Source organism: Anolis sagrei, chromosome 12, assembly GCF_037176765.1.
Source record: "Anolis sagrei isolate rAnoSag1 chromosome 12, rAnoSag1.mat, whole genome shotgun sequence".
Taxonomy (NCBI): domain Eukaryota; kingdom Metazoa; phylum Chordata; class Lepidosauria; order Squamata; family Dactyloidae; genus Anolis; species Anolis sagrei.
Genome location: NC_090032.1, coordinates 18,938,474 through 18,953,915, shown reverse-complemented (window position 1 = coordinate 18,953,915; position 15,442 = coordinate 18,938,474). Strand labels below are relative to the sequence as shown.

Genomic DNA, 15,442 nt, shown 5'->3' with positions numbered 1-15,442 from the left:
AATTAATATTCTATACTAGGGCTGGGTAACCACGGAAAAATTTGTTTCTAAACTCGATTCGTTTCCAGGGGGCGCTAGCATTTCCAAATTCTAAATACTTCCGAAATTTTGAGATTTCAAAATTTTGTTATTTACGAAATTTCGTTAATTTCGAATCGATTCGTTAATGGCGGACGCGATTGCGCCATATGCTAAAAAAACCTCCAAATGGGACAGGGGGAACTTCTGAAGCTTCCTTCTACCTCTGTTGTTGACTGTTGGTGTGATAAAACAAACAACAACTATAAAACTTGCACCAGACATGCGAAAATAATTACGAAATAATTACGAAATAATTAAGAAATAATTACGAAACAATAACGAAATAAATTGAAAAAATTGTTTCGAATCTAATTTACTCCTCACACTATTCCTACATGGCTCAATATCGGATCGTAAGCTAATTTAAATACGAATTAATAACGAATTACAAAATTAACGAACGAAACCGCCCAGCCCTATTCTATACCCTAACCACGAAACATTGAGTCCACAGGCTCTGTGGCTGCCGGGGTGAGGTGGGGAAGCCTGGTCGATCCCAGGGCAGAGTCTGCCACTGGTTGGATCGACCAGGTCCAGCTCCTCCACCTCGCCCCAGCAGACATGGAGCCCGCGGACTCAATGTTTCACAGTTAGGGTTTGTTGTTGTTGTTCATTCGTTCAGTCGTCTCCGACTCTTCGTGACCTCATGGACCAGCCCACGCCAGAGCTCCCTGTCAGCCGTCACCACCCCCAGCTCCTTCAAGGTCAGTCCAGTCACTTCAAGGATGCCATCCATCCATCTGGCCCTTGGTCGGCCCCTCTTCCTTTTGCCTTCCACTTTCCCCAGCATCATTCCCTTCTCTAGGCTTTGCTGTCTCCTCATGATGTGGCCAAAGGACTTCCGCTTTGTCTCTAGTCTCCTTCCCTCCAGTGAGCAGCCGGGCTTTATTTCCTGGAGGACGGACTGGTTGGATCTTCTCGCAGTCCAAGGAACTCTCAGAACTTTCCTCCAACACCACAGTTCAAAAGCATCTCTCTTCCTTCGCTCAGCCTTCCCGAAGGTCCAGCTCTCACATCCGTAGGTGACTACAGGGAAGACCATGGCTTTGACTAGGCAATGGATCTTGGTTGCCAGTCTGATGTCTCTACTCTTTACTATTTTATCGAGACTGGACATTGCTCTCCTCCCAAGAAGGAAGCGTCTTCTGATTTCCTGGCTAGGTTTAGGGTTTAGAATATTAATATTTTGCAGCACTGCAAAGGATGCTGGGGTGAAGTGGGGAAGCTGGCCCTAGCCAATCCAACCAGCTGATCAGCCAGAGCTGGCTTCCCTATCTTGCCCCAACAGCCTTTGCAGCACTGCCCTGGGCCTCTGTGGCTGCCAGGCCGAGATAGGGAAGTTGGCTCTGGCTGATCCGCTGGTTGGCTCGGTCAGGCCCGGCTTCTCCGCCTCGCCACAGCAGCGGAGGCCCTGGGCAGCCCTACAATGGCTGCTGGGGCAAGTTGGGGAAACCGGTCCTTGCCGATCCAGGGGAGGGGCAGGGCCTGCCACCGGTTGGCACCAGTTGATGATCTACTGATGACAGGCACTGCTCGTTTGCTTCTGCTGACTTCATGCTACACGACAGTGATACCAACTTCCCCCACGAAAATTTCCCATGAGAGCTACGTGCCTTCTCACCTTACGTTCTGGATAACGCTCGTACCGTGTGAACTTTGCACTTGGAGGGAAATGGAATGAGGATGCTCATCTCTCACATTTACAATGGCAGTTGATGAGCTACTGACGACAGGCACTGCTCATTCACTTTCTCTGGCTTCCTGCTCACGGCAGTGATACCAACTTCCCCCAAGAAAATTCCCCATGAGTGCTAGATGCCTTTTCATCTCACGTTCTGGATAACGCTCGTGCACTTGGAGGGAAACGGAATGAAGATGCTCATCTTTAACCTCTACCAGAATGCCAGTTGATGAGGTCCTGACGACTGGCACTGCTCATTCACTTTCTCTGGCTTCCTGCTCACGGCAGTGATACCAACTTCCACCAAGAAAATTCCCCACAAGAGCTATGTGCCTTCTCACTTTATGTCATTGATAACGCTTGTACCATGCGGAATGAGGATGGCCATCTCTCATCTTCACAATGCCAGTTGATGAGCTACTGACGACAGGCACTGCTTGTTTGCTCCTGCTGACTTCCTGCTACACGGCAGTGATATCAACTTCCCCCGAGAAAATTCCCTACTTTGTAACCTTACTTTCTAAATAACCCTTGTACAATGCGAACTTCTCACTTGGAGGGAAATGGAATGAGGATGCTCATCTCTCACCTTCACAACGGCAGTCGATGAGCTACTGACGACAGGCACTGCTCATTCGCTTGTGCTGGCTTCCTGCTACATGGCAGTGATACCAACTTCCCCTTAGAAAATTCCCTACTTTGTAACCTTACTTTCCAGATGACCCTTGTACAGTGCAAACTTCTCACTTGGAGGGAAATGGAATGAGGATGCTCATCTCTCACCTTCACAACGGCAGTTGATGAGCTACTGACGACAGGCACTGCTCATTCGCTTGTGCTGACTTCCTGCTACATGGCAGTGATACCTACTTCCCCAGAGAAAATTCCCTGCTTTGTAACCTTACTTTCTAAATAACCCTTGTACAGTGCGAACTTCTCACTTGGAGGGAAATGGAATGAGGATGCTCATCTCTCACCTTCACAACGGCAGTCGATGAGCTACTGATGACAGGCACTGCTCATTCACTTCTGCTGGCTTCCTGCTATATGACAGTGATACCAACATCCCCTGAGAAAATTCCCTGCTTTGTAACCTTACTTTCCGGATAACCCTCGTGCAATCTTGATGGGTTAAAGCACCCATCATCCCAAATATGAAGGTTGTAACTGAGCATATATAGGCCAGGGTAAGGAAGACCGCTTTGAATGATGAGCTCTAGGTGTAGAAGTTGGGCGTCTCTGCTCTCTCTCTCTCATTTCCCACAAACTCTGCAAAGATTGAAGAGCACCACAGTGTTTCCTCAGACTGATAAATGCCTGGAGGAAGCTTGCGGATCTGGCGCGATCTGGAAGCTCATTTTTTACTGATTCGAAGAGCACTGCAGTGCAGCTCGCCTGAACACAGGTTGCTCGAACTATTAGTGAGCCCGACGAGGTTAGCAGAAAAAGCTCTCGTACCACAAGACCCTCCAAAAGAGAAAAAAAAGGGTAGCAGAGAGATCATTTGTTCCTTGCTTGCTCCACTGCGACTGTTGCCCTTTTTATTTATAGGAACGAGATTGGCTTTTTATCTGTTTGGCGGCAGACCACAAACCATTTAGGCCGAGGGAGCTCAGCTGAAATTCCACGGAAATACGGTGCAACGTTAATGGCTTGTGGGTTTGGAGCCTCCTCCGAGGACTCGCTTTCGTGTACTTCGGCATCTGCCCGCTTCCTGTCCTGGGCATGCTGTGTATTATTATCCGCTTGGTTTTGGAAGGAATGAAAAGAATTACTGGTTGGGCTCCCAGGTGGCTCCCCTTCCCTGATGCATTTGCGAGGTCTCTAAGTCTTTTGGATGTCTCCGAGGGACTCGGAAAGCAAGAGGCAGTCGGATCTCGGAAGGAGATCTCTGGTTATTCCAAAAAATAAGCTCTGTTTTGCCCAGAGTGCATTAGACAAGGGCTGAAAGTGGCATTGTGGGATTGAGTGTATAGTGAAGGGAAGAACAAGGCTGCTAGGAAATGTTGCTTTTCTGGACTGCAATTCCCAGAATCCCCCAGCTGCCATGACACTGCAATTGTGTGCCTCCAAGGTGAGTCTGTCAACCCTAAGGCGAACCTATCCAACCTCAGCATAGACACTGAGCTTTTATCATATGAAAGCTGACTGGCACAGCCTGGGGATCACAACCAGACACAGTGAAGACATCTGCCCTTGCGCTATGCTACTCTGCTGCTGAGTACGCATGCCCAGTGTGACCTAGCATTATATCAGGATCCAGTATTCACAAGTCACTTTTATCCCACCCTGGGGATCACAACCAGACTCAGTGAAGACATCTGCCCTTGCGCTATGCTACTCTGCTGCTGAGTATGCATGCCCAGTGTGGAACACATCTCACCACACTAAAACAGTGGATGTGGCTCTTAATGAGACATGCCACATTATCACGGGGTGTCTGCGCCCTACACCACTGGAGAAATTACACTGTCTAGCCAGTATCGCACCACCTGACATCCGCCGGGAAGTAGCATCCAATAGTGAAAGGACCAAGGCAGAGACATCTCCAGCTCATCCCTTGTTTGGGTATCAGCCAGCACGTCAACGACTTAAATCTAGAAATGGTTTTCTAAGATCTACAGAGACACTCACTGGAACACCTCAGCAAGCGAGAGTCCAAAAGTGGCAGGCTCAAACCCAGAACCTCAACCAATGGCTGATACCAAATGAGAGACTCCCTCCTGGGCACACAGAGGACTGGGCGACTTGGAACAGACTGCGCTCTGGCACCACGAGATGCAGAGCCAACCTTCAGAAATGGGGCTACAAAGTGGAATCCTCGACATGCAAGTGCGGAGAAGAGCAAACCACTGACCACCTGCTGCAATGCAACCTGAGCCCTGCCACATGCACAATGGAGGACCTTCTTGCGGCAACACCAGAGGCACTCCAAGGGGACAGATACTGGTCAAAGGACATTTAATCAACTACCAAACTCACAAGTTGTGTATTCTGTCTGTTTGTTTGCTTTGTTCTGTTAGAAATGTAAAATAATATGACTGGTTGTCCTGACACGACAAATAAATAAATCACTTCAGTTCTGGTCTTTGCTTCTTCCAGCATGCTGACATTTGTCCGCTTGTCTTCCCAACAGATTTGCAGGATTTTCCAGAGGAGCGCTGATGGAATCGTTCCAGGAGTTGCATGTGACGTCTGTAGACAGTCCATGTTTCGCAGGCATATAGCAGGGTTGGGAGGACAATAGCTTTATAAACAAGCACCTTGTTCTCCCTATGGATGTTCCAGTCCTCAAACACTCTCTGCTTCATTTGGAGAAATGCTGCACACACAGAGCTCAGACGGAGTTGTATTTCAGTGTCAGTGTTGACATCTGTAGACAGTCCACATCTCACAGGCGTATAGCAGGGTTGGGAGGACAATAGCTTTATAAACAAGCACCTTGGTCTCCCTACGGATGTCCCGGTCCTCAAACACTTTGTGCTTCATTTGGAGAAATGCTGCACTCGCAGAGCTCAGTGTCAATATTGACTTTGGTGGAGAAAACAAAACAAAAGTTTAAAAGTGGACTCTATTTCCTCAAACTATGTCCAGCCCTTTGAAGTTTGGATGGAGAGCCAAAAGTGCATTTAGTGACCCACAGACTTGGGAGCCATCAGTTGCTGCTAGGCCTGACCTCTTTCCATCTGCCGACAAGCACTTGGATCCTATGGGAGAGTTTTGCCAGTGTTTGAAGCTGTTCCAAAAACGCACATGGAGATCCTGAGCTGCCGTGTTCCTTCCTGTTTTATCTGTTCTGCCAGGCAATCCCAGCTGGCCTTGTCTACAAGCTCTTCATACTCCAGCGCACTTCCCTAATGGAGCCGATTCCAAGCCTGTCGTACTTAAGAGCCACAGAAGGAACCGTCCTAGACAAGTTGTGAAAATCACCTTACAAAGAGTGAATTTTTGCACTGGCTGCCACGACTATTTGCTGTCTCCACACCAGAGCATGGGGAAGATAGATTGTTTGGACGGTAGCCAGTGGCATCACTAGGGTGGTGTCACCCAGTGCGGTAATTCATGGTGTCACCCCCATGGACCAGAAATCGGAAATTCAATCATTAACATTTTTGCAACACAAGATGATCCCTTTCAGCTTCCTTTTTTCATATAATACTACTTTATTTATAGCCCGCCCTATCTCCCCGAGAAACCTCACGGCAGCTTACAGCAAGGTAAAACACATTGGCAAACGTTCCGTGCCGAAGGTGCAAATAACAAATCAAAAAAAGCTTAAATAAACAAGAAAAGACATAGCCCACGCACATTACGAGGGTTACCCAGAAAGTAAGTTTACAAGACAGGTAGATCTCGCAGAAAATTTTCGCAGGGGAAATTGGTAGTGGGCAGCCAGCAAAAGCAAACAAGTAGTGTCAGTCGTCAGCAGCTCATTGACTGGCGTTGCGGTGAAGGTTAGAGATGAGCATCCTCATTCTGTTTCTCTCGCACGGTACGAGGATTATCCGAGACTTAAGGTTACAAGGCACGTAGCTCTCACGGGGAATTTTCGCAGGGGAAGTTGGTATCACTGCCATGTAGTGGGAAGCCATCGGAAGCGAATGAGCAGTGCCAGTCGTCAGTAGCTCATCGACTGGGGTTGTGGTGAAGGTTAGAGATGAGCGTCCTCATTCCATTTCTCTCGCACGGTACGAGGGTTATCTGGGACTTAAGGTTACAAGGCACGTAGCTCTCGTGGGGAATTTTCACAGGGGAAGTTGGTATCACTGCCATATAACGGGAAGCCATTGGAAGCGAACGAGCAGTGCCAGTCAGTAGCTCATCAACTGGCGTTGTGGTGAAGTTGGTACGAGGGTTATCCTGGACTTAAGGTTACAACACACGTAGCTCTCGCAGGGAATTTTCACAGGGGAAGTTGGTATCACTGCCATATAGCGGGAAGCCAACAGAAACGAACGAGCAGTGCTAGTTGTCAGTAGCTCATCAACTGGTGCTGTGGTGAACGTTAGATATGAGCATCCTCATTCCATTTCCTTCCAAGTGCAAAGTTCACACGGTACGAGGGTTATCCAGAACGTAAGGTTACAAGGCACATAGCTCTTGCAGGGAATTTTTGCGGGGGAAAGTTGGTATCACTGCCATATAGCAGGAAGCTAGCCGAAACTAACAAGCAGTGCCAGTTATCAGTAGCTCATCGACTGGCGTTATGGTGAAGGTTAGAGATGAGCATCCTCATTCTATTTCCCTCCAAGTGTGAAGTTTGCATGGCACAAGGGTTATCCGGAACGTAAGGTTACAATGCACGTAGCTCTCGCGGGGAATTTTTGCAGGGGAAGTTGGTATTACTGCCATATAGCAGGAAGCCAGCCGAAACTAACAAGCAGTGCCAGTTATCAGTAGCTCATCGACTGGCGTTATGGTGAAGGTTAGATATGAGCATCCTCATTCCTTTTCCCTCCAAGTACAAAGTTCGCATGGTACAAGGGTTATCCAGAACATAAGGTTACAAGGCACGTAGCTCTTGCGGGGAATTTTCACAGGGAAAGTTGGTACCACTGCCATGTAGCAGGAAGTCATCGGAAGTGAATGAGCAGTGCCAGTCGTCAGTAGCTCATCGACTGGCATTGTGGTGAAGGTTAGAGATGAGCATCCTCATTCCATTTCCCTCCAAGTGTGGCTTGCACGGTGTGAGGGTTATCCAGAACGTAAGGTTACAAGGCACATAGCTCTCACGGGGAATTTTCGCAGGGAAAGTTGGTACCACTGCCACGTAGCAGGAAGTCATCAGAAGCAAATGAGCAGTGCCAGTCATCAGTAGCTCATCGACTTGTGTTGTGGTGAAGGTTAGAGATGAGCGTCCTCATTCTGCTTCCCTCCAAGTGCAAAGTTCATACTGTAATACGCTACCGAAATGTGAAGGACACGAACAGCGTTGCAATTCATTGCAAAATCATTTCAGTTTATGGAGAGGACATGTCAAGACAGCATGTGACAAAATGGGTACGGAAAATTTTGCGAGACCACAAAGAAACTTCGCAGAGCCATCGAAAACAAATATTGTGGGATGCTGATGGCGGGAGTCTGTCTCCTTCATGACAATGCGTGTCCACACACCGCTCATGCAACACAAGTGTGGTTGACTTCATTTGGTTGGGAGTTTTGAAGCCACCCCTCTCACAGCCCTGATCTTGCACCCAGTGACTAATCTGTTCACTCAATTGAAGGAACATCTGGATGGAAAGCACTTTTCCGACTACAATGAGGTGAAAATCGAAGTGATGAATTGGCTGAAAAAGGAGGAGGGAGACTTCTATGACACAGGCATCAGAAAAACTCATCGCACAGATGACAAAATGTGTTAAACTGAATGGTGATTATGTGGAAAAATAACGTAATACCTAGGCTTTAATCCATGTAAGTTTTATTAAAATATATATTCATTCATTGTATTTTTTTACTAAGGGGATTGATTCTGTCATTTGGGACTTGTAGTTGCTGGGATTTATAATCCACATACAATCAAAGAGCATTCTGAACTCCACTAAAGATGGAATTGAACCAAACTTGGCACACAGAACTCTCATGACCAAAAGAAAATACTGGAAGGGTTTGGTGGGCATTGACCTTGAGTTTTGGAGTTGTAGTTCACCTACATCCAGAAAGCATCGTGGACTCAAACAATAATGGATCTGGACCAAACTTGGCACGGATACTCAATATGTCCAAATGTGAACACAGGTGGAGTTTGGGGAAAAAAGAGTTGACATCTGGGAGTCGTAGTTTTAGGATTCATAGTTCACCTACAATCAAAGAGCATTCTGAACTCCACCGATGATGGAATTGAACCAAACTTGGCACACAGAACTCCCATGACCAACAGGAAATACTGGATTTGGTGGACCTTGACCTTGTGTTTTGGAGTTGTAGTTCACCTACATCCAGAAAGCATCGTGGACTCAAACAATAATGGATCTGGACCAAACTTGGCACGGATACTCAATATGTCCAAATGTGAACACTGGTGGAGTTTGGGGAAAATAGAGTTGAGATTTGGGAGTTGTAGTTGCTGGGATTTATAGTTCACCTACAATCAAAGAGCATTCTGAACCCCACCAATGATAGAATTGAGCCAAACTTCCTCCACAGAATCCCCATGCCTTGAAGGGACTCGCTGGCGCAAGCCTCCCTCCAGCCTCACATGCTGTCCCTTGCCCGCACATGCACACCTCACTGCCTTTCACCTACACAGATGATCTTTGGTGACCCCTTTGAAACCCCCTCGTGACTCCCCCCCCCAAGGGGTCCCGACTTCCAGGTTGAGAAACACTGCTTTAGTATATCTCAGTGTTGGAGCAGTCATTTGTGAGACACTGGGCATGTTTAGCCTGCAGAAGAGAAAGCTGAGAGGAGACATGATAACCATGCATCAAGATGTGAGGGGAAGTCCTAGGGAGGAGGAAGCAAGCTTGTGTTCTGCTGCCCTGGAGACTAGGACGCAATGGAGCAATGGCTTCAAACTACAAGAAAGGAGATTCCACCTGAACATGAGGAAGAACTTCCTGACTGTGAGAGCCGTTCAGCAGTGGAACTCTCTGCCCCGGAGTGTGGTGGAGGCTCCTTCTTTGAAGGCTTTTAAACAGATGCTGGATGGCCATCTGTTGGGGGTGCTTTGAATGCGATTTTCCTGCTTCTTGGCCGAATGGGGTTGGACTGGATGGCCCACCAGGTCTCTTCCAACTCTATGATTTTGCTATGGCTGAAAACCTGGTGGCCAAGGAAACCAAAATGCAAGCAGAATCACATTAAGAGTTGGAAGAGACCCCCAAAGGCCACTCAGTCCAACCCTATTCTTCCAAGAAGAAGGACCCAATCAAAACCCTCTCAACAGATGGCCACCCAACATCTGCTTTAAAACCTCCAGATTCCACTCCTGCAGTCAGGAAGATCTTCCTACTGTTGGGACCCTTTCCATTTTGTCAATTTCTTTTGCTTTATCCAGAACGGGAGACAGGGCTATTCCAGGTGACGTCTAAAGGAAATAGAAGGGAGTGGGACTATGACTTCCCTTCTGTGGTGGAGGCACCTTCTTTGGAGGCTTTGAAACAGAATCTGTCAGGAATGCTTTGAATGTGATTTTCCTGCTCCTTGGCAGAATGGGGTTGGACTGGATGGCCCACCAGGTCCCTTCCAACTTTAGGATTGTATGATTCTACATGATGGGGTAGACCATCAAGGTCTGAAGACCATTGATGTCTGGAGACCATCAAACCTTGGGTTTGTGCTGAAGACCATCAAACTTTGGGTTAGACTGGATGGTCCACCAGGTCTCTTCCAACTCTAGGATTCTATGATTCTACATGGTGGAGTATGGTGGAAGTGGGTGATATTATGAAGTTAAGACATACACAGGGCAAGAAGTGGTCATGTTTGAGCCAAGAGTCTCCCTGTAGATCTTCTCCTGGAGGGGGTTTGATGGTCTGGACACTAACAAGGTCTGGAGGGAAGAAGTGGCCATGTTTGAGTCATGAGTCTCCCTTTAGACCTTCTCCTGGAGGAGGTTTGATGATCTGGAGACCATCAAGGTCTGGAGGCCATCAAGGTCTGGTGACCATCGAGGTCTGGAGATCGTCGAGGTCTGGAGACCGTCGAGGTCTGGAGACCGTCGAGGTCTGGAGACCATCAAACCTTGTGTTGGAGTGTAGACCATCAAACCTTGGGTTTGTGCTGGAGACCAACAAACCTTGGGTTGCATTGGATGGCCCACCAGGTCTCTTCCAACTCTAGGATTCTATGATTCTACATGGTGAGGTATGTTGGAAGTGGGTGATGTTATGAAGTCAAGGCACACACAGGGCAAGAAGTAGCCATGTTTGAGCCAAGAGTCTCCCTGTAGGTCTTCTCCTGGAGGAGGTTTGATGATCTGGAGAAAATCAAGGTCTGGAGATCATTGAGGTCTGGAGACCATCAGCTTGTGGAGACCATCAGGGTGTGGAGACCATTAGGGTTTGGAGACCATAAGGGTCCGGAGACCATCGAGGTCCAGAGACCATCGAGGTCTGGAGACCATCAGAGTCTGGAGACCATGAAGGTCTGGAGACCATCAAGGTCTGGAGACCATCCAGGTCTGGAGACCATCAAACCTTGTGCAGATCTTCTCTCACTCCCTTATACTTCTTCCCTTTCTTTCCCTTTCTCTTTCTCTTCTCCCCAACACCTGAAAAAAAATATGTGGCATTTCTCCGAGGAGATCTCCAGACATAAAAATGAGTCTGCTGCCCCTTCCTGGCCAAGCCTCCCCCTTCTCCTTGCCGGTTCCCCACTTGGTTAACACTTTGTTGTCTCCTTGTCTCCCTCCACCCCCCCAACCCCCCCTCCCCCAACCCCTGCGCTCATGACGGACAGGTGACTATCTCTGTGGATGGCATCCTCACCACCACGGGCTACACCCAGGAGGACTACACCATGCTGGGCTCGGACGACTTCTTCTACATCGGGGGAAGCCCCAACACGGCCGACCTGCCCGGCTCCCCCGTCAGCAACAATTTCATGGGATGCCTCAAGGATGTGAGTCTTCCGAGGGTGGGCTCCTCGCAAGATGTGGGAGGGGGTCAACTGGGGAAAGAGGGACCCTCGGCCTCGTTTCTTGCACCCACTCCTCAGTCCATAATTAATCTCTGATTTCTTCTTTCTAATCTGATTCGAATTACTAGGTTTTTCAGGCTGTATTTCTATGTTCTAGAAGCATTCTCTCCTGACGTTTTGCCTGCATCTATGGCAAGCATCCCCAGAGGTTGTGAGGTCTGTTGGAAACTAGGAAAATTGGATTTATATATCTGTGGAATATGTATAAACCTCACTTGTCTAGTTTCCAACAGACCTCACAACCTCTGAGGATGCCTGCCAAAGATGTGGGCGAAATGTCAGGAGAGAATGCTTCTGGAACTAGGCGAGGTTTATATATCTGTGGAATGTCCAGGGTGGGAGGAAGAACTCTTGTCTGCTTGAAGCAAGTGTGAATGTTTCAATTGATCCCCTTGATTAGCATTGGATAGCCTTGCAGCTTCAAAGCCTATATATGTAGGATTCCCCCAGGCAGCAACCAGCCAGGTTTTGAAGCTGCAAGGCTATTCTTTGGTAATCAAGGTGGCCAATTGCAACATTCACACTTGCCTCCAACAGACAAGAATACTTTCTCCCAACCTGGACATCATTCCACAGATAGATAGATATATATGATTCCCCAAGGCAGCAACCAGCCAGGCTTTGAAGCTGCAAGGCCATTCAATGTTAATCAGGGTGGTCAATTGCAACATTCCCACTTGCCTCCAACAGACAAGAATTCTTTCTCCCAATCTGGACATCATTCCACAGATAGATAGATATATATGATTCCCCAAGGCAGCAACCAGCCAGGCTTTGAAGCTGCAAGGCCATTCAATGTTAATCAGGGTGGTCAATTGCAACATTCCCACTTGCCTCCAACAGACAAGAATTCTTTTTCCCAACCTGGACATCATTCCACAGATAGATAGATAGATAGATAGATAGATAGATAGATAGATGATTCCCCAAGGCAGCAACCAGCCAGGCTTTGAAGCTGCAAGGCCATTCAATGTTAATCAGGGTGGTCAATTGCAACATTCCCACTTGCCTCCAACAGACAAGAATTCTTTCTCCCACCCTGGACATCATTACACAGATATATATATAGAGAGAGGGGGGATTCCCCCAGGCAGGAAGCAGCCAGGCTTTGAAGCTGCAAGGCCATTCAATGTTAATTAGGGTGGTCAATTGTAACATTCCCACTTGCCTCCAACAGATAAGAATTCTTTCTCCCAACCTGGACATACATCATTCCACAGATAAATAGATAGATATGATTCCCCAAGGCAGCAACCAGCCAGGCTTTGAAGCTGCAAGGCCATTCAATGTTAATCAGGGTGGTCAACTGCAACATTCCCACTTGCCTCCAACAGACAAGAATTCTTTCTCCCAACCTGGACATCATTCCACAGATATATATATATATATAGAGAGAGAGAGAGAGGATTCCCCTGGGCAGCAACCAGCCAGGCTTTGAACCTGCAAGGCTATTCAGTGCTAATCAAGGGGGCCAGTTGCAACATTCACACTTGCTTCCTGCAGACAAGAGTTTTTTTCTCCCACCTTCCACAGATGTACAAACCTTACTTGCCTAGTTTCCAAAAGACCTCACAACCTCTGAGCATGCCTGGCAGAGATGTGGGTGAAATGTCAGGAGAGAATGCTTCTGGAACAGGGCCAGACAGCCTGGAAAACTCACAGCAACCCATTAATGCCTTCGACAACACATTATTAGGAGTATAAGGTGTGCCGGGAACACAAATGAACTTTGTATTTAGACTTGAGTCACGTTTCCAAGGTATCTCGTTATATTCCTGATGTATCACTTCGCCATCTTGGTTGCGCACTGATTTTGCTCAGCCACACATGTCTCTGTTTCCTCCTGAACTGTTGTTGTGTGTGTGCGCGTCTCGTTTTGACCCGACTAGCCCGGTCTGTCTCTCGGCAGGTGGTCTATAAGAACAATGACTTCAAGCTGGAGCTCTCCCGCCTGGCCAAAGAAGGGGACCCCAAGATGAAAATCAATGGCGACCTGGTCTTCCGCTGCGAGAACGTCGCCGCCCTGGACCCCGTCACCTTTGAGTCCCCCGAAGCCTACATCTCCCTTCCCAAGTGGAACACCAAGAAGACGGGCTCCATCTCCTTCGATTTCCGTACGACGGAGCCCAACGGGCTGCTGCTCTTCAGCCACGGCCGGTTGCAGCCGCCCAAAGAAGGCCGGTCGGAGCGCCTCCACAAAGCAGACTACTTTGCCATGGAACTCCTGGACGGCTACCTTTACCTGCTGCTGGACATGGGCTCGGGCGGGATCAAAATGCGGGCCAGCAGCAAGAAGGTGAATGATGGAGAATGGTGCCATGTGGACTTCCAGCGAGATGGGCGCAAAGGTGAGTGTCGGAAAATGCATTCGTTGGGCAAGAAATAGATACTGATGAATATTCTGTCCATCCACCTCTAGAGTAAGAAACGGAACTTGCCTCCTTGCCTTGGAAAGAGTGTGTGTGCGTGGCGTGTAGGCCCAGAATGCGTGCACTACTGCCTTCAGCTAAGTGCCTCCTCTAGAGTAAGAAACAGAACTTGCCTCCTTGCCTTGGAAAGGGAGTGTGTGTGTGGCGTGCAGGCCCAGAAAATGTGTGTGCCTGCCTGCAGCCGAGCGCCTCCTCTAGAGTGAGAAACAGAACTTGCCTCCCTGCCTTGGAAAGGGAGTGTGTGTGTGGCGTGCAGGCCCAAAATGCATGTGCTCCTGCCTTCAGCTAAGTGCCTCCTCTAGAGTAAGAAATGGAACTTGCCTCCTTGCATATGCTCCTGCTTGCCCGAGCGCCTCCTCTAGAGTAAGAAACAGAACTTGCCTCCCTGCCTTGGAAAGGGAGTGTGTGTGTGGCGTGCAGGCCCAGAAAATGCGTGTGCCTGCCTACAGCCGTGCGCCTCCTCTAGAGTAAGAAACAGAACTTGCCTCCTTGCATATGCTCCTGCTTGCCCGAGCACCTCCTCTAGAGTAAGAAACTGAACTTGCCTCCTTGCCTTGGAAAGGGAGTGTGTGCGTGGCGTGCAGGCCCAGAAAGCATGTGCTCCTGCTTTCAGCTAAGTGCCTCCTCTAGAGTAAGAAACAGAACTTGCCTTCTTGCCTTGGAAAGGGAGTGTGTGTGTGGCGTGCAGGCCCAGAAAATGTGTGTGCCTGCCTGTATCCGAGCGCCTCCTCTAGAGTAAGAAACTGAACTTGCCTCCTTGCCTTGGAAAGGGAGTGTGTGTGTGGCATGCAGGCCCAGAATGTTTGTGCTCCTGCCTGCAACCGAGCGCTTCCTCTAGAGTAAGAAACAGAACTTGCCTCCTTGCCTTGGAAAGGGAGTGTGTGTGTGTGGCATGCAGGCCCAAAATGTGTGCGCTCCTGTCTGCTGCCAAGCGCCTCCTCTAGAGTAAGAAACAGAACTTGCCTCCTTGCCTTGGAAAGGGAGTGTGTGTGTGGCATGCAGGCCCAAAATGTGTGCGCTCCTGCCTTCAGCCGAGTGCCTCCTCTAGAGTAAGAAAGAGAACTTGCCTCCTTGCCTTGGAAAGAGAGTGTGTGCATGGTGTGCAGGCCCAGAAAGCGTGCATGCCTGCCTGCAGCCAAGCGCCTCCTCTCGAGTGAGAAACAGAACTTGCCTCCTTGCCTTGGAAAGAGAGTGTGTGTGTGTGTGGCGTTTAGGCCCAAAATGTGTGCGCTCCTGTCTGCAGCCGAGCGCCTCCTCTAGAGTAAGAAACAGAATTTGCCTCCTTGCCTTGGAAAGGGAGTGTGTGTGTGGTGTGCAGGCCCAAAATGCGTGCCTTCAGCTGAGCACCTCCTCTCGAGTAAGAAACAGAACTTGCCTCCTTGCCTTGGAAAGGGAGTGTGTGCGTGGTGTGCAGGCCCAGAATGCGTGCGCTCCTGCCTGCAGCCAAGCGCCTCCTGTAGAGTAAGAAACAGAACTTACCTCCTTGCCTTGGGAAGTGTGTGTGTGTGTGTGTCGTGCAGGCCCAGAAAGTGTGTGTGCCTGCCTGTATCCGAATGCCTCCTCTAGGGTAAGAAAGTCAGAATGTGCCCCCTTGCCTTGGAAAGAGTGT

General features: G+C 48.8%; 1 protein-coding gene across 19 annotated transcripts in view; it reads left to right on the top strand.

The window, feature by feature from the left end:
* NRXN2 (neurexin 2) overlaps positions 1-15,442 on the top strand; it is an 888,378-nt gene that overhangs the window by 390,656 nt on the left and 482,280 nt on the right. For all 19 annotated transcript variants that reach the window (XM_067472511.1, XM_067472506.1, XM_067472510.1 and 16 more), the window contains 2 exons: positions 11,165-11,326; positions 13,314-13,752. In XM_067472511.1, the coding sequence (XP_067328612.1) occupies positions 11,165-11,326; positions 13,314-13,752 (601 nt within the window). The remainder of the gene's footprint in view (positions 1-11,164; positions 11,327-13,313; positions 13,753-15,442) is intronic.